Source organism: Diabrotica undecimpunctata, chromosome 5 (genome assembly GCF_040954645.1).
Source record: "Diabrotica undecimpunctata isolate CICGRU chromosome 5, icDiaUnde3, whole genome shotgun sequence".
Taxonomy (NCBI): domain Eukaryota; kingdom Metazoa; phylum Arthropoda; class Insecta; order Coleoptera; family Chrysomelidae; genus Diabrotica; species Diabrotica undecimpunctata.
The window spans coordinates 92,885,262-92,903,997 of record NC_092807.1 but is presented as its reverse complement, the minus strand read 5'-3'; the positions used below and the strand labels follow the sequence as shown (position 1 = coordinate 92,903,997).

The window sequence follows — 18,736 nt, the reverse complement described above, 5'->3', positions numbered from 1 at the left end:
TTAAATAATTATAGATGATAACGATCAGATATTTGGAAGACATTTGTAATAAAATTAAACAGAAGTATTGATTAGATTTATCTTAAGTGGTAGTATGTGCACCTGCACTTGATAAATATATAACACAAACACAAACACTATGTTCAAAGTAAACCAGTGCTTACACAATGAAACTTTTGAAATTCTCTGCTGTGGTGGCTTTCGTCGTCTTTGTGAAGGGTAAGAATAATTTACATAGTGTTTTACGACCTTTTGAATGTATTTGTTTATTACTTTATATAAAACTCAAGTATAAATTAACGTGTCAAAATAATATGAAGGTCAAATTTGAGTTATACCCTTCTGGTTTAGGTTTTTAGTGTTAACGACCACGTACGTTCGAAGAACATTCCGGGTGCTCAGCTTGCTACACCAGTACAATTTTTTATCACTTGGTGGGAAATCTGAAGACGCCGGAGGTAAACATTTCTGGTAGTGCTGGGTTCCTAAACTAAAAGAAAATCCTTTCAGAGTCACGTCGATCAACTTGGCATTAGGTCGGACCTTCCTGAGCTCCGTAACTCTGATGTAGCCGCTATTAGCTAAACCCCACACCTTTCTATCTTTATTTTGCTCGATTTTCAGTCGCTCATCATCACACATCAGCTCCTGTTTCTAGCACCCCTGCGACCACCATGTTCGCCTCTGCCTAATTATGTTTTGTTGTTTGCTCTCTTTTCTAGGCATACATACGTGTAGTCTTTGTCGTCGTCTGTCTGCATCTCATTCCACTTGACCTGTCTCCCTCTCTCTCTCATGTCTCTCGCCGTTTCTGCCTCTCCCTCTAGCGTTTGTATTATCAACCACTTCATCTTCCAGTAATCTCATACCTAGAGACTGTTTTTGATGTTACTTCTTGTTCTGTCCGACTTCCTGTTCCATATTATTGATATTCTTCTTAGGATTCTTAGCCGGGTGTCTTTAAGACATGTACTTGCTTTTGCCATTTGTTCCCTAACTTCTTCCCGTATATTGTTTTCACTTGATCTTGATTTTTTCGAGGAACCTTATCATATGCTTTCTCACGATCAATGAATACCATGTGAGCATTTGATTCTTTATTCCTTTATTTTACCAGGTATTCATTTATTAATTACTCTCCCCCATATTTTCGTGAAGTGACTAAGGAATTTTACGGCTAGTTTGTGTATTGTTGTATCTTCTTCTTCTTCAAGTGCCCTGTCCGTTGCGAACGTTGGCTATTAACATGGCAATTCTGATCTTGTTTGCGGCGCTTCTGAATAGTTCGACCGATGTGAGCCCGAATCACTTCCTCAGATTTTGGAGCCACGAGTGTCTTCTCCTGCCTGGCCCTCGCTTACTGTCTTTTTTCCCTGGACAATCAATTGCAGTAGATGGTACTTATCGTGTCTCAATATGTGGCCTAGATATTCAAGCTTTCTTTGTTTAATTGTATTCACGATTTCTTTCTCCTTTCCGATTCTTTGGATTACCTCTATGTTGGTGACATGTTCGGTCCAGGATATACGAAGACTGCGTCGGTACACCCACATTTCGAATGCTTTTAGTTTTCTCGTGAGCGTCTCCGTCAGCGTCCAGGCCTCCATACCATACAGTAAGATCGGAAAAATGTAGCATTTAACTAGACGTAGTTTTAGGGGAAGAGACAAATCCCTGCTTATGAGGAGCTTTTTCATATTGCTAAATACTGCTCTAGCTCGTTCTATTCTCGCCTTAATTTCTGTGGCCTGTTCCCATTTTGCATTTACGTTGGTGCCAAGGTACATATAAGATTATTGCTGTATATCTCACTTATTTTTGTAAACAGCTACTAATATACTGCTTCTTATTTCGTCTGGCACTTCTATAATTATATTAAACCTTTTAACCATCTTGGTTAAGTCTCTTCTAAATCTGTTGACATTTCCCCAAAGATATCTGATCCAAATCCTTTTTTTTTTTGAAGTTCCTAAACAACTTCCTCGTTTGTTATTTTGACCGTTGTTGTTACTGTTTCTGTTAATTCAAATAATTTTTTGTACAATTATTCATTTAATTAACTGTCAAAGTACTCTTTTGCATCTATTTTTGACATCCTTTTCGTAAATTAGTATTTTATTATTTTCATCTTGGATACATCTAATCTGATTAAAATCTTTTGCCTTCTTTGCACTATATTTACATAACTTTGTTAAATCCTTTCTATTAAGCTAATCAAATAAAAGTTATATCAAATATTGCTTAGCTCTAACATCCCCCAAAAATATATCCGACTAGTAAAAGCAACAATTGATTCATCAGCAGTAACTATCAGAATGAAAAATGAGTTCACTGAGAACTTTTCAATAGTCAAACGATTAAAACAAGGACACGGGTTGACAACCTGTCCCCCGAATATGTGATAAGACGGTTGAATATAAGAAGAGCTAATCTAACAAATAAATTAATACAGATTGAAGCCTATTTCGATGACATCAGCATTATATCTCGTAGAGCGATAAAGGTGGGAGACATATATTTCCAATTAAAACAGGGCAGAAGAGACCGGACTAGAAATAACTATCCAAAAATCAAAAAAGCTAACACAGGCAAAAGCTAGGGAAAACAGACGCACAGCTGAATTAGAGACGATATTGAAACTTATAGAAGATCGGCGCGGGACCGGCAAGGTTGGAGGCACAGTTTGGAGAAGACCAAGGCTTTTTTCTGGCTGTAGTGTCATTGGAGAAAGAGAGGGAGAGAGAGAGAGAGAGAGAGAGAGAGAGAGAGAAATGCAGTTTATTACTTCTAAAAAGCAGAATGTATTAGAAAAAGATTATATGTATAAACAAAAATAAAATGAAATAAAAAAAAATAGTTTCGTTACTTCCAAATCATTTTGTTATATTTTGAAAAGCTGGAAAAAACCGTAAACACAATGCAAGCCATCAGCATGTTTAGGATTTTTTGTGTGGGTGCCCAGGCTGTAAGTGAGCACCTCCGCCAGTTTATTCATTGCCTTTTTTGTTAATTATGATAATTCTTTTTTTATTTTCATAAAAATAATTAACGTTGTCATTTATAATTTTCTATGTTAATTTTCTTTTTACTAATATAAAATTTTACTGTAGGCAATATGCTAAAGAGTATGAGTAACAATTATTAAAAATCCGTGTAGGTAAAATGAATTCATAAAAATTCACTTTTAGTTTATTTATAAGTATTATAAGTACCTTGAAACATGAAAATAAAACTATGATGAGATTCTTCTGTTGAAAAGCACTAATTTCTTGAATTCCTCTAAAACCAAATCGGTTTTGTTTCTTTGTCGATCAAAATTCTTTTGTTTTACGTTTTACCTCTTCCATCGTAGGGGTTCTATATTTGCGGCGTCTCACTAAATATGCGGCATGTCCATTTATTCTTCATTTTATTGCGTCCCTAAAAGAGTTGGTTTGGAAATCAGTCTGGAAATAGTTTTTCAGAATGATTTTATTTCACTTATATCGCTGATTATCTGCTTTCTTGATTTTTGTACATATTTACTCAGGGTTTTTTCATTCTCTTAAATTACGTAGGTATTTCTTTGTATTACCATTTTTATATTTTCATTTCTCTGTTGGGCATATTTTATTGGCCATCTGGCTTGCATCTTCATAGATGGGTCTTCTTTCTCTGATTCTTCTTTGCATATATTTCTTGTGTATTTGCTTTTTTTTCTGTATGGCCTTTACACTTAATATTGAACCTTTTTTTTCTGTTTTTTTTTTCATTTTTGTGATCATGATCTTCTTCCCAATATTCTGTGGTTTCTAGACTGCCTGTATTTGTCATTGGTTTGTGTTATTTCTCTTGATTATTTAAATCAAATGCGATCATTCCTCTACTAGAACATAGTGTACAGCGCAACAAAACTATGATTTTAGTGAAATATATTAAAAATAATGTCTAAAATACCAATACAGGGTTACCTCGACATACGAGTGTAATTCATTCCGTAATCTTGCTCGTATGTCAAATTGCTCGTATATCAAAGCAATTTTCCCCATTGAAATTAACTGCAATGTCATTAATCCGTTCCAGTCCCCAAAAAAACACGTTAGTTGTTTTTGTTAAGTGTTTTTAAGAAAAATGTATCTAAAAGAAGAAACATTTATTTATAAGTAACAAAAATACATACACATTTTCTGTAAAAACATAAGAAAAAGTGAAGTGCTTATGGAAGCGCTTAATTTTTGTAAGTTGTCTTCGCTTTTTTTGTCACACTTTGCTTATTTTCATCTACAGATCGTTTAAAAAATTTGTCCAAGGAGGCTTTTTTCTTCCTCTCTTTCAGAATATTGCGGAAATGTGTTAGGCAAATTTCGTTGAACAACACCGATGCACCACCAGTTGTAACTTTTTCGTGGTGATTTTTATCCACGAACTCTGCAACTTTCTCTCACATTGCTAGAATCTCCTTTATATCTCTTGTAAAGATAACGTCTTCCAATTCTGGCTCCTCTTCAAAAATAATTTTTCGTTAAACCACCGTATGCTGCTGTGAATGTAGTTCGTCTAACTTTTTGGTTGTCAGCTGTTGAGATTGTTTCTTGACAAGTTCGTTCACATCTCTTTCATCCATCTCCAGACCCATGAATTTTCCAAGAGAAACAATCTCATCTACCACTGGCACTTTGGGTTTCACTCCTTCGCAGGCCCTTTCATCTACAGCCACAGCTTCTTCCACACAGAGCTTATGGTCCTTATTGTAACACTATGTGCTTGGTATACAACTTTAACTTCTTAAAATTAGAAATCACTTGCTGATTCATGGGCTGCAATATAGGGGTGGTGTTGACTGGTAGGTAGAGAATCTTTATAAACTTAAACTCTTGGAGTAAATCATCTTCGAGATTTGGTGGGTGAGAAGAGGCGTTATCGAGGACAAGAAGGATTTGCATGAGTAGGTTGTTTTGCTGTAGATATTTTTTAACAGAAGGGGCAAACACCAGGTTTATCCACTGCACAAAGAATTTCCTGGTGACCCAAGTCTTTGGATTTGCCCTCCACATAACTGGCAGTTTTTCTTTTAAAATCTTATCTGACTTAAAGGCTCTGGAATTTTCTGAATAGTACACTAGAAGAGGTTTGATTTTACAGTCGCCACTCGCATTGGAGCAAAGTAGTAGAGTTAATCTATTTTTCATAGGTTTGTGACCTGGCATTGTCTTCTCCTCTGCCGTTATGTAAGTCTTATTCGGCATCTTTTTCCAGAAAAACTCTGTCACGTCATAGTTGAAGACTTGCTGAAGGATGTATCCTTTGGCTTCTATCAGTTCGGAAAATGTTTTGATGTAAACCTCAGCTGCTTTCACATCCGAACTTGCTGCCTCACCATGCCTGACGACGGAGTGAGAGCCGGTCCTTTTTCTGAAGTTGTCAAACCAGCCCCGTTAAACGAGTCTTCCGATTCATCATTTGTGGAAGTGTGTGGGATCTGCTTCAGAAAATCTTCGTAAATCGCTCGTGCCTTCTCACATATGATGCTTTGTGTTAAGGTTCCTCCTTAAAGCTGATTCTCTGTCAAACACACCATTAGTAGTTTCTTCATCTTTTCATGAAGAGAAGTCCGGAGCTTAGAAATTATTGTAACGCCCTTAGCTGGCATTATATCATTTATCACCTCCTTTCGTTTAAGTACAGTACATATCATTGATGTGGTACGCCCGTACATCCTCGCCAAGTTAGTTACTCTTACATCTTGCTCATGTTTTTCAATGATTTCACGTTTTAGTTCAATAGACATTATCTTCTTCGAACTCATGGTTGTAAAAATAAATGTAGTATTGTAATGTACAAAAAGCACAAAACGCAAACCCCATTTATCAACAACACTTCGAAAATGAGGGAAACAAGCAAAGCAGACAGACTGAGGTCTATAGTAAAAATTTACACAGTCTAAATTACACCGACATCGAGACTGAAATATGGTTAGTATTAGAATCCGAATTTTTGTCGGATTTAACTTCCATTGACCATTTAATTTGTCGGTCCAAGTAATAGTCACGTACAGACCCGTAAAATGATCTTTACGGCTTCGCCTATTTCCAGTAAAAATACCTTTTATTTACAAAGCAAATTAAAAGTAGTCAAATAATAGGTATGAATTTGAATAAAAACCGATTCCTCGTATCTAAAATATTGCTTTCAAAATATCGCTCGCTTCGCGGCTCGTATCTCAAAACACTCGTATATTAGGACGCTCGTATATCGAGGTACCACTGTATTTTTGTATTATATCTATTGACTAAAATCATTATAATTTTACCATACGTTGTTTAAATTTTGAAGGTCACCAGTTAACGGTGCTACACAATGCGTTAAAAACTCAACAATGTATTTATCTACTTTTGCGCAAAATATATTTTGAAATCAACGTCATGTTTAATGTTTTTGTTTATTTTTAGCAAGCGACTTGGACGATGCTCGTAAAATCCTGGATTGTGCTCAAAAGGCTCTGACGATTGGAGTCCCTGAATTGGATTTACCAAGTTACAATCCCCTACATTACGATAAAGATATACGATATTTTAATGATCTGACAAACGAGTAATTATCTTTATATAATAACATATTAATACTAGAATTAAAAGGATTACTACTTATATGTTAAAAGTAACCTTTTTTTAAATTTCATTTAATACTAGCCGACATGGCGAACTTACCGCCGTAGAATTAAATACTGTATCAAAGTTCAATAACTAAAAGCTTCCTTTCTTTATAAATGTAAATCCCAGTAATCCTAGTAGTAATACAGTACTAATAAAAACATCTGATTTGTGTTGTTTTCTCCTACAAAATAATAATTTGTTTATTTTTAGACTTTCCTTTTTATACCACAATACCACAATTTATGGAATTCCAGATTGGCAAGTAAAAGAAGTTAAGCAGATAAGTCAAGATAGTGATGCATTTGCCGTGTTTAATTTTAGTTTAACCTTTCCACAGTTTAATGCGACTAGTGACTTTGAACTTAATTCAACAGTTTTCTTTTTCCAAACAGAGTTTACTGGAACACAGACGTAAGTTTCACTTTTAGATTAACTATACTATGTAACAGAAGATGAGGGAAAAATTCATTTGTAGGAGTAAGCCAGCATTCATGTATTCATATCATCATTGGTGCTAAGGCCTCGCGTTGACCTCGAGTTTCCTAAGCTGATTTCGCCGGTCCTATTTTGTGTAGCTCGATGCTAGTTGACAACACCAATCTTTCTTGCAACCTCATCTACACCATCCCTCTATCTTAATCTTGTACTACCTTATCACTGGTTGCCCTAGGATATGGGCTTTGACAATAAAGACTCGTCGTGCAGGATAGCGTCCATTTTCTCTAGCTAGATCACTTGCCCATCGCAGTCGTCTAATTTTTATTGCAGTGACTACATCTCTGGCTTTGGCTAATTCTTTACACTTATTGTATAGTTCAGTGGGCCTAAACTCTTTTGTAGTAGGCAAATATCTACTAGTACTAATTTGTAGTCGGTTTCTTTTTTATGGCTAGACTGTATATCCAATAACTAAGTCTATATACAATACAAAAAATATTCCCAAAGAATCGTTGAAGTCGAATTTTATTACATTGCTTAAAAAACCAAATGCAAGAGAATGCTCCGAGGCGTGAACTTTTGACGTGTTACGTGTTCTTTTTGTATGCAGTGAAGGCATGGATGCTAAAGCAACAGATCTCTGATAGATTGGAGGCTTTCGAAATGTGGGCTTACAGAAGAATGATTTAATAAACTGAGTGGACAGAGTTACAAATAACGTAGTATTGGAAAGAATGACAAAACAAAAACAAGTCCTAAATACTAATAAAATTTGAAAGTTGCAGTATTTGGGCCATATTGTGAGAGTTAAACATGTTATGAGTATGGTTTTACAAGGATAGGTCGATGGAGTAATGGTGGCTGGTAGAAAACTCTCTAATTTAAGATTTGCTGGTGCCATTTCACTTATAGCAGCAAATAAACAAGAAATTCTAGATTTCTTGCGAAGAGTTGAGTTAAAAGCATTAAACTTGGTCTTAAAATTAATAAAAATAAGACGAAAATGATGGTAATGGGCAGATTTAACACTATTAAGCTGAGTAACCACTTGCAGAAACAGTTAACTAGTAGAAAGATACAACTATATCGGATCTAGTATAGTTAACGATGGCAATTGTAAAGCAGAAGTTCAAAGACGCATTAATATGGCAAAAAATGCGATGAGTCGCCCAACTGAAGTTTGGAAAGACAGATCTATCTCTCAAAAAATCAAAATGAGACTGATGGCTGCACTTGTATTCTCAATATTTCTATATAGAGCAGAAACTTGGACTCTTCGCGCACTAGAACGCTAAAAATTGATGCTTTTCAAATCATAGCTCATCAGACAAATGTTTCCATTCTTAAACAACTTGACATTAAATAAAGGTTGTCAATTACATAGCTTCAGTAAATTCTACAGTTTTGGGTGGTTAACAGGGAAGACGATAATTTAGAGAGATTAATTGTTTCTAGAAATGTTTCGGGTAGGATACCAAGAAGACGGCTTCCAACCAGATGGTCCAACCAAATTCAGAATTCAGAGGTCCACTCATTCCGCGAAACTCTCTTTTTAGACCAGCTGAAGATAGAGACCAATGGAGAAAATGTGCTAGGAGTATTGGAGGGAATCACGATCACGAATAATAAGTAATAAGGAAACGACGAAAGAGAGAGAGAGAGAAAGAGAGAGAGAAAGATACAGAGTAAGAGATGAGCGCTACGAAATGCTGAAGGTGATCATGCGGGGGAATATACAAGGAAGAAGAAGCAAAGGTAGAAGATGAGTTTACTGGCTAAATAATCTAAGAAGGTGGTTCAACTGTATTTCCAGAGAACTGTTTAGAGCAGATGGTTACCAAACTTCTGAGAGGAGACGTCACGTGATGAAAAGAAAAGAAGGAACAATGACTTTCTAAGTTTGAACAGATTATGAAGCGCTACGCAAAATTACATATTTCGCTTTCACCACACTTTCATCGTTCAAGACATAGCAAAATGTTCACTTTTTAAAATCATCACAATCTACAAATAATGATGACGATTATCTTACCGACTCTTCTCTGATCTCCCAGTGTTTTAATTTTTAAAAATATTTTACTTTAACGTTAGTATAGTGGAACTGCGATGGATTTTACCCTTGCTTAGAATGCTTACAGTAATTAATTAACAATATCATCTGTCTTCAAGAAACCAATTTTAAGGAAACACATAGACATGAACTTATAAATTTTGAAGGTTACCATTTTCTTCGGGCAATGTTTACAAGAGCAAGCGAAAGAACATCTATCTATATCTGTGCCGAAATCTGTGCATAACACTTCCATTCTTCTTTGCTTCTTCTTCTTTAAGTTTCATCTTCTATCGAAAGTTGGAAATCATCATGGCTATGCGGACCCTGTTCACTGCCGGTCTAAATAGATATTCTACCGTTTGGCGTCTTTGCTTGGGCGCTTTAAAATCTAGTCCCATAGACAGCCTTTACTGCGAGGCTAATGAAGCACCTCTTTGGATTCGACGATAGTATGTTATACAATCTTACTTTGATTCCGTATCCGCTAATCCATCCAATTCAGTCTATCGTTTAACTACCTCAACTTCGCCTCCGGAGGCCCCGCATAGGATCCAATCAATAATTAACACCCAGAAATGAACTCTACGAAAAACCATCGACCTTACTAAAACATATCCTTTTTGAATCCCGAATACTCCCCATTGGAATAGAACAATCCCACAGTCACTCACTTTTTCCTTAGCAAACACGAGACTCTAAGCCTTCTCATAAGGCAACGCTTCGAAGAAATCATAAACAGGAACCAATTCCAAAAAAATATATACAGATGCATCCAAAAGCGAAGTAGGTGTTTGATGTGCCGTTACCACATGTCACGAAATAAAAGAACCATCTTTATTACCGAATTTATGCAATGTATAGACTGGAGAACTCTATGGGATACTAGAAGTTTTTAAAAACCTAAAAGCAGACGATAAGAATAAAGCAATGTGCATAGATTTTCGCTCGTTACTACACTCGATAAAAAGTCTATATGCTCGGCATCCCTTAGTTCAAGAAATCCATAGGACTTACGGTATACTCGCTTCTCAAGGTGTAAAAGTCACTATCATCTGACTATTATCGCATATCGACATCCCCGCTAATGAAAAAGCAGACCAAGTTGCCAAATAAGTTTCTTGCATAGACAGTCAATACTCAAAGGCCCAAAATATTGAAATCCGTAGTGATCTAAAGCAAAGGTTCAAGTAAAAGCAGTATCATACCTGGCAAACCCACTGGAACACAAGCAAGAATACATTACATGAGATTCGGCAGACTGTTGAAAAATTTGAACTTTCAACAATCTCTGAAAAGAAAAAGCTGTCATCCGAAAATTAAGAATCGGATATATACTCGGTTCGCTATTCCCAGTCCTAACTGTCTAGTGAATTTAGTAATTATTTTTTTGCGAAGTTAGTTACTTTTTGACAGACTAAAAGTGGCTGGAAATTACTATACAACCAAGCACACGTACTCATTGCCAATATTAATAGTAAATAAACTAAATAGTAAATAAAATAGAACTTTGCGAATTACCGACAATCAATATTTATTTATCTGCACCATATAATAAATAGTTATGTTAAATTATAACAACTAAAATATATTTTTCAAATATATACTACCCAAAATTTGATGGGTTTAGTATACACTTCCACTATTTAGAATAATTCTTCTTTTTTTAAAGAAAGAAGTCTGCAATAGTAGGATACTTGAGCTATTAATACTGAGAGGTTTTTTTTTTTTTTTTTTTATTAACATTTAAGATTTTTACAATCTGTTATACAGTGAAAACAATAAGTAAAATTTTTTGTCTTTACATGACAGAGAGATGTAAGGTCCAGTGACCAAATCATCACGACACAAATTGGCTTTTTACCGGTAGGATGCGCACATACACTGATACGCGAGCACTAAAAGCGGCACTGATCACAATGGCTGGGTGCTGTTGAAGGCGTAACTCCCACTGCTGTAGGCTCTGTCAGGATAGGTGAGGTAGGTTCAAGGGTTCATGTCGCTTCAATCTCTTCGCTTGTTGGTTGTTGAGAAGATTGTGTGCCAGGGTATTAGGATGCACCCGCAACCTGTTTTGATATTGTTCAGAAGTTTTTTTGCACTCTTCAGAGACTGTTAGTACCTGAAGATCTCTATGTATTGCATCATTCTGGATATACCAACGTGCATTAGCGATTGTTCTCAGAGTTTTGGATTGGAATCTTTGTATTATCATAATATTAGATTTGCTAGCTGAACCCCAGAGCTGTGAGCCATATGTCCAAATGGGTTTTATTATTGTATTGTATATCAGCAGCTTGTTGTCAATCGATAGGTGAGAGTTTTTTCCCAACATCCAGTAAAGTTTTCTGTATAAAATTCCCAATTGAAGCCTTTTCGTCCATATATGTTTGGTCCAAGTTAGACGTTTGTCAAGGTGAATACCTAAGTATTTTACGTCATGCTTTTGGGGCAAAGGATGTCCATTGAGGTTAACTTGTGGACATGTACCTCTTCTTAGAATGAATGTAATTTGTGTAGATTTTGAGGGGTTTACTCTAATTCTCCAGAGTTTAAGCCATTCATTTGTTTTGTTCAGATGTAGTTGCAGTCTCTCTGATGCTATTATTGGGTTGCTATGTGAGGCCAAGAAAGCAGTATCATCTGCGAATGTTGCAAGTGTTAGGTTATTGCTTATTGGCAAGTCAGCCGTATATATCAGGTACAGAATCGGTCCGAGCACACTACCCTGAGGTACACCAGATAGGATGGGGTAGAGTTTTGTATAGGCTTCACTATATTTTACCAGATATCTCCTTTCTGTAAGGTATGATTGAAGCAGTTTAAAGTAAGGTTAAGGTAAATTTTTCTTTAATTTGTACAGAAGTCCTGTGTGCCACACCTTGTCAAAAGCTTGAGAGGCGTCTAAAAAGGCTGCAGTACAATATTGCTTGTTCTCGAGACTACTTCTTATTGTTGTGTATAGTCTGTGAACTTGTTCTATTGTACCATGTTGGTTACGAAAACCGAATTGATGGTCAGGTATGAGACACTTTTCGTCCAATATTGGTTTGATTTTTCGTAGTAGAAGTTTTTCGAAGACCTTAGAGATGACTGGGAGTAGACTAACCGGTCGGTATGAGTTGACATCTTTTGGATCTTTACCAGGTTTTTGAATGAGTATAATCTGTGCCACTTTCCATTGCAGAGGGAAGTAATGCAGACTAAGCATAGCATTGAAGATCATAGTGATTATTCTGTAACAGTCATTGGTTAGTTCCTGGAGGATCTTACCCGTTATGAGGTCGAATCCCGGAGCCTTATTGGGTTGTATCTCATTCTTTATTATCTGTTTTACTTCTTTAATATTAAACTTGGTGATTGGTAGATCCATTTGATATGGAGCCTCAAGAAAAGAATTAAATGGTTCTTCTTGTTCTAATGGCACTACTGTTAAATGGACTAAATACTGTAGAAAGATGTTCAGCGAATGTCTCAGATTTTTCTGTGTCTGTTCTTGCCCATTTACCTTTGACATTTTTTAGAGGAGGTATGGCGTCTTGTGGACCTTTTACCTTTCTCGTCGCCTTCCATAGAGAATAATTGGTGTCTTTGGACGGAGTCAAATTTTCTAAGTAAGTTTGGATCCCTCTGTTTTTCTCTTCTTTTAATAGATTTTTAAGTCTTCTGGTAATTCTGTTTAAATTTTGTTTGTCAATAGGAGCGTGTGTGTTTTGCCACTTTTTTCTAAGTTTTCTTTTCTCATCGATCAGGTTTTTTGCACTTTGCGAACAGTTTATGCTTTCCTTCCATGTTGTTTGTTCGGGAGTAGAAATCCAACCTGCCTTTTGTATGGAGGTAGTAAGTTGTTGTACCGCATTTTCAATTTGTAATTCTGTTTTAAGTGGCAAGTTCCTTGGTATTTGTTCTGCTAGTGCGCTTCGGAATATTTTCCAATTTGTTTGATTATTGGTTAGGACTGGAGGCTTATTTCTGAGTATGATTTTGGAGTCTAGGTCAATTAGAATGGGAGAATGATCTGAAGAGAGGTCCCAGCATGATTCTATTGCTAAATAGTTAAGAGAGATACCTTTAATCACACAGAAGTCTAAGAGATCTGGTGTTTTATTTGGATCTGTAGGCCAATAAGTTGGTTCTCCTGTAGATATGTGTTGTAGGTTGTGTCCTGTTATTGACTTCAGCAGTTGTCTACCCCTTGTTGTAATTACCCTAGAGCCCCAGTGATGATGTTTACAGTTAAAGTCCCCTCCTGCTATGAATTTATGTCCAAGAGAACTGAAATAGGTGCTAAAGTTGTTTTCGTTGATTGGTTGACCAGGAGGACAGTAGACCGCAGATAAGGTAAGGTTGCCTAGCCAGTCTTCGATGACAATGCTAGTTGATTGCAGGTACTTTTCACTGAGCTTATTTAACTCATTGTGTTTTATATTAGATTTGATAATAATAGCTGTGCCACCGTGTGCCTTGTCATTTGGATGTTTTGTGTAGTGGACAATGTATTTTGGAATTTTGATATAGTTTTTGTCTGTTAGATGAGCTTCTGATACAAGCATAACATCAATTTTCTTCTCGTCGAGGAAAATTTTTATTTCTTGGATGTTCGTTAGGCCATTTGAGTTCCAGACGGCTATTTTAAGTCTGTGTTGCATTAGTGCATTTTGGAAATCATAGTCATAAGAAGATTAAGCATAGTGTCCATTCTCTCTACTAGTTTTGTCATCAGGTTTTCAAGGTTGGCAATTTTCGTTGAATGGTTTGAGCCGACATTAGTTTGTTGATTTGTGATTTCATCCGCTTGACTATTTCCTGAAGTTTTTTGAGCGTAAGAAACACCAGGGGTTACTCTTTGGCTATTGGTTTCATGGGTGTCTGTTCTGTGGGTCTCTTGATTCTTTCTGAGTTGGGGGAATTTTTCTTTTTGTATTTGTTTGTATACGCTGCAGCCCTTATAGTTGGCCGGATGGTTTCCCATACAAAGTACACATTTTACGTTATTGCTGCGTTCTTTTCGTGGACAGTGTAAAGTAAGATGATTACTTGCACACTTTACGCATCTTGGAGGCATATGGCAGAGTTTTTGTGTGTGACCGTAGCGTTGACATTTGGTACATTGGGGAACCTGACGTTTGGGATATGGTGGTTCGAAGGACACAATCATGTTCTGGAGTGCTCTCACATCATATATGTCTTTATTATTTGGCTTAGTTTTTAATTCTATATAAAAGAGCGGAAGCGCTATTTTGGATCCATTCTTATATATATTAGCTATGTTGGTTACTTCGTGTCCCATTGATCCTAGCTCATGTACTAAAGCGTCTTTATCTGCTGTCTGATGCATATTACGAAGCACAACTCGGAATGTTCTTTCTTCCTTTGTTTGGTAGGTGTAATAATGTGTATTTTTCTCATTGAGTGCTTTGGTTATGTTTCGCTAATATTCAGAAGTTGAGGGCTGGATCTTTACTTGGTTGTTATAGAGACATTTGATGGAATATCCCAGAGGGGATATTGTTTCTAACAATTGTCGAAGAGGTTGTATATCACCTACATCTGAAACAAATATGGGTGGGGGTTGAATACTTTCTTTAATTGCATCAGTTCTGGTTTGGTTGGTCTCATCAGGTACTTCATCTAAGCTAGCAAATCTATTAGACGTTGGTGTGGGTGCTTTGAGCCAGTAATCGCTCATTATTGTTTGTTTTAGTTGTTTATCACCTCCAGGGCTGTCATTTCTTGCTCGTTTGTGGGCTTGAACAGTTTTCCATTCTTGATCTTGGATTTCTTGGCTATCTTGTGGATTAGCGATGTATATTTGTGACGGTAGATAAGAAGAAGAAGAAGCATGATTAGAAAGAAAAGAGTTACCTGGTTGTTCATGTTGATTCTCAGTTGACTCTGTCTCTTGGAGTACTATATTGGTTGAGCAATTTTCATTCCTTTGTTGTTCGCTAGACAAGGTTCTGTTGCTCGATGGTTGTTGCATGGTAGTTATTTGCAGATTAGCAATGTGTTTTTCTGAAGTTGAACTTCTCGGCGGAGATCTGCTCACTTTGTTTGAATTTAAGAACGGATTGTCTATGTCCATCCTGTATCACGATTAAATATTTTATACATCACGAACAATTATTTATGATACGCCTATGACTTTTATTTGCCGGTATTTGGCGTTTGGAAATAGCACTTGTTTTATTTTGTTTGCGTTTTTAGAACACTGATAATTAATATTAGTAATTAACGATATAGTTTCCAATAAGAACTGGTTACTATAATAATAGATATTTTTGTACTAGAAAAACAAATTTATGCGATCGTCTCCAGCAAAGGTTGGAACGAGAATAATATAATACTGAGAGGTAGGAATTGTTGTGTTGTAGGTTTCCGACAATGAATCTGTCAAAATATGCCCGAGCTAAGCGAATGGAGTTTACCCGATTCACACATGACTACTTACTCAAGTCCCAGCTGAAGCCCAATTGCCAAATTTGCTCAAGTGTATTAACTACGAAACACATCCTTCTCGAGTGTCCCCGGTACGCGAAACACACAGTGCAACATAAACTTAAGTCAAATATTAAAGAGGTTTTAAAATTATCCGATGAAGTCTTTAACCTAATTGGTTTCTTAAAAGACATTTAGTTGTTTAACATTATATGACCCTTTATTGTCCATTTACTTTACCTTTAATTTATAGCCTAGTGATAAAACTTGTATTTAGTCATAGGTTCTTATTTAAAGCTCATAGATTAACTGTAGCAATTAGTAATATGTTCCAATTATAATTATTATACACAATACTTAGTGTTTGTGTCAGTGGCCATTGCAGCCAAAACACTAATTTAAATAAAAAAGATCTACCATTACTTCAACACCGAATTGTACCTTGCTTTGACGATGATTAATTAATCTGAGTTTTTCAAAATTAACCACTTTGAAGAAGTTTGTTTTTCGTCCTATGTTGAGGACAAAGTTTATCAACATCAACACAAAGATTGTTAGATGGTTAGAAGTCTGTAAGGACTACAAATGGTCTTTTGTGTACCACATTTGGCAATAGGATCCAAAAAATTTAAAAACAGCATGACAGCATGATTAAAAAAGTAGAAAATGATTATCGTATGATGAAAATATAACAAAAACTTAAATTTTCTAGGATATCTTTTTATATCAGTTTTCCCTATTTATTGATGAAACAAATCTCAAAAACATTTATAACTATGCTTTATTTCGTCGACTGTCTAAATTTAGCAGTTGTTATCTCATGTATAACTTACTTGTAGGCTTAAACTATTTACGAATGAATGGACTGGTTCTATTAATGTCACCAAACCGAACCAAGACACTGCTGAACAAATAAATGATCTTCAAATCAGTTGGCACGCACAACGTCTCTTGGTAAGTAATCTTAGTTTTTTGAGTAAGCTTCTTAATAAAACTTTAGTTTTCTCAGTCATTTTGATATTTTCAAATATTCACTTCAAAAAATGTTTTTATTATATCTCTTTATTTTAAAATAGTTGATATCGTTGACCAGATCCTTTTACCAAATCTCTGCTTGGAGCTTAGATCTCTTGTTGCTATATTTTTCGTTGAACTAATCGCGAACATACATTTTTTTATCGATACCTAGTACACGTACTAGGGCATCCATAGAATATGGGACACCCATAAAATATGGGGCACCGAAAGAAAGTAGTAAGCAGATCTACATCAACAAATTACTATAAGAGCTGCGTTTTTATTTTGCAAATGTAACAAAATCAGATAATATGCGTATTACATGAAAAAAATGATTGCATTCGAGGATTTGAAGAGAACATTCGATATAGTAGACCATTGGTCAGAAAAAAACAATTATAGATTTATATAGACCTAATATCTCATATGTACGAAAAAGCAACAATTAAATTAGAAAAAGTCAATAAAAATAAACCACGAAATCAGAAAAGAAGACACCATGTCATGAAAGCTGTTTAAACAAGCGTTCGAGAACATATTTAGACAAGTAGGCTAGGAAAACTGTAGGAGGTATTAAAAACGATTGAAGAGTTGATGAAATAGATAACGAATCAAGAAAAGTTAATAGAACAAACAAATTTAGAACTAGTAAATTATTTAAATGAAATGTATACTTGGGATATATCACACAACTGAACAACAAAGAGCACAAGGAGGATATTAAACGAAGATAACGATTGGTTTGGGCAGCATTTGGTAAATTCTCTAATATATTGAACAAAAACAAGGATTACGATCAGTGTATACTATCTGTTCTTACATATAACTGTCAAAATTTGACAGTTAAAATGACCTCACATTTGTTTGCATTTTTAAACTCAACGATTTATGATTTTTTTTTAATCTAATGATACTGTTTTAGCCTCTTATACACGCAAAACCAACAGGCTATGACGATCTCTTCGCATCTGTATTTAACTACACCATTATGACAGACCTTAGCAAACCGAATACATTTGTTGGTGATTTTCTTCAAGAAAAACTTAATACAGATTGGTGGCTCAACGGAAAAATATGGAAACTAGTACAATGGTGTCAAGATAACGAGTATATATAAATATCGATAGATTTTACTTATATTGATAATTTTTTTTGTGTACAATGTACAAATGATCGATGTAATATATAATGTGTGCATTCAATTAATTGTGTATCAATATTACCATTTTTGAAGCGAATCTTCTATATTGGCGTTGTACTACTTTTTCTTTAATTAGTACATAATTGTTATTTATTCTGTGACTTTAGCTTCTTTAAATAGCGGTCTTCACATTGATTCACTACTTTCTATATAATCATACACTAAATGTCATCCAATTAATAAAAATATTGAATCGTCTATTTAAAAACGTCTGATTTCATAATCAATTGAAAGTGAACATTAAATTTAAAGTCTCCTTTATGTATAAATTTCAGTTTCATAATATTACTTAACAACTTTAACTTAAGTGGTAGAAATCTGTCAATTAACTTGTAAAGTTCACTTTAACCTCAAAATTCTGACAATCGTTTTTGACTTGGATCAAGTTTGTTTAAAATGTTACTTTTTTCAAGTTTAAAATAATGCTGATTACTTCTTTAAGTTCGAATTTCTTAGAAAACGAATTTATATATGTACATCGCTTAAAAATTTACAGGAAAAGAATTAATTTATTAGACTAACACGGTGATTTATGTTCCTTTGAAAGCTTTCTTGTGAACAAAAAAAATATTCTTAGAGAAGCTGTTACATCAGTTTAACAGTTACTATTAACATTGATATTTTTTGCTTCTGGTAACATGTAAATATCAGTAGCTGACTATTTGGGTATTTCGAGGGCAACAGCTTCAAGTATTATCGAAAGAATTTTACAGCAGTTGTATCATTAAGCAGACAGTAAATTAAAATGTATTAAACAAATGATAAAAACAAACAATTAGACATATTGTTGCAAGATGGCTGAGTTCTGTACATGAACAAATAATATTTAACAATAGCGACATACAAAAATTTGAAGCTAGAGACTTTGTTAGTACTATTTTTTTATCGTTTTACGAGAGTGGTTACAGTTTGAAATCATATTTAGTGACATGGCTAGACAAGATGGTAGAACAGAAGCAG

The 18,736-nt window shown here is 35.2% G+C and overlaps 1 protein-coding gene across 1 annotated transcript; it reads left to right on the top strand.

Moving 5' to 3' along the window:
- The first annotated feature begins 63 nt into the window (after positions 1–63).
- LOC140440690 (uncharacterized) lies at positions 64–17,777 on the top strand. The gene is made up of 5 exons (XM_072531050.1): positions 64–219; positions 6,429–6,570; positions 6,843–7,043; positions 16,398–16,512; positions 17,498–17,777. Exons 1-5 carry the CDS (start codon positions 168–170, stop codon positions 17,690–17,692), a joined length of 705 nt encoding a protein of 234 aa, XP_072387151.1. The 5' UTR covers positions 64–167; the 3' UTR covers positions 17,693–17,777.
- The last annotated feature ends 959 nt before the right edge of the window (positions 17,778–18,736 follow it).

Bases quoted from the DNA above. Each gene is read 5' to 3' on its own strand.
- LOC140440690 (XM_072531050.1), top strand. From the start codon at position 168: ATGAAACTTTTGAAATTCTCTGCTGTGGTGGCTTTCGTCGTCTTTGTG. The intron at 6,571-6,842 runs GTAATTATCTTT...GTTTATTTTTAG, and splicing joins TTTAATGATCTGACAAACGA to ACTTTCCTTTTTATACCACA. The intron at 7,044-16,397 runs GTAAGTTTCACT...ACTTACTTGTAG, and splicing joins GAGTTTACTGGAACACAGAC to GCTTAAACTATTTACGAATG.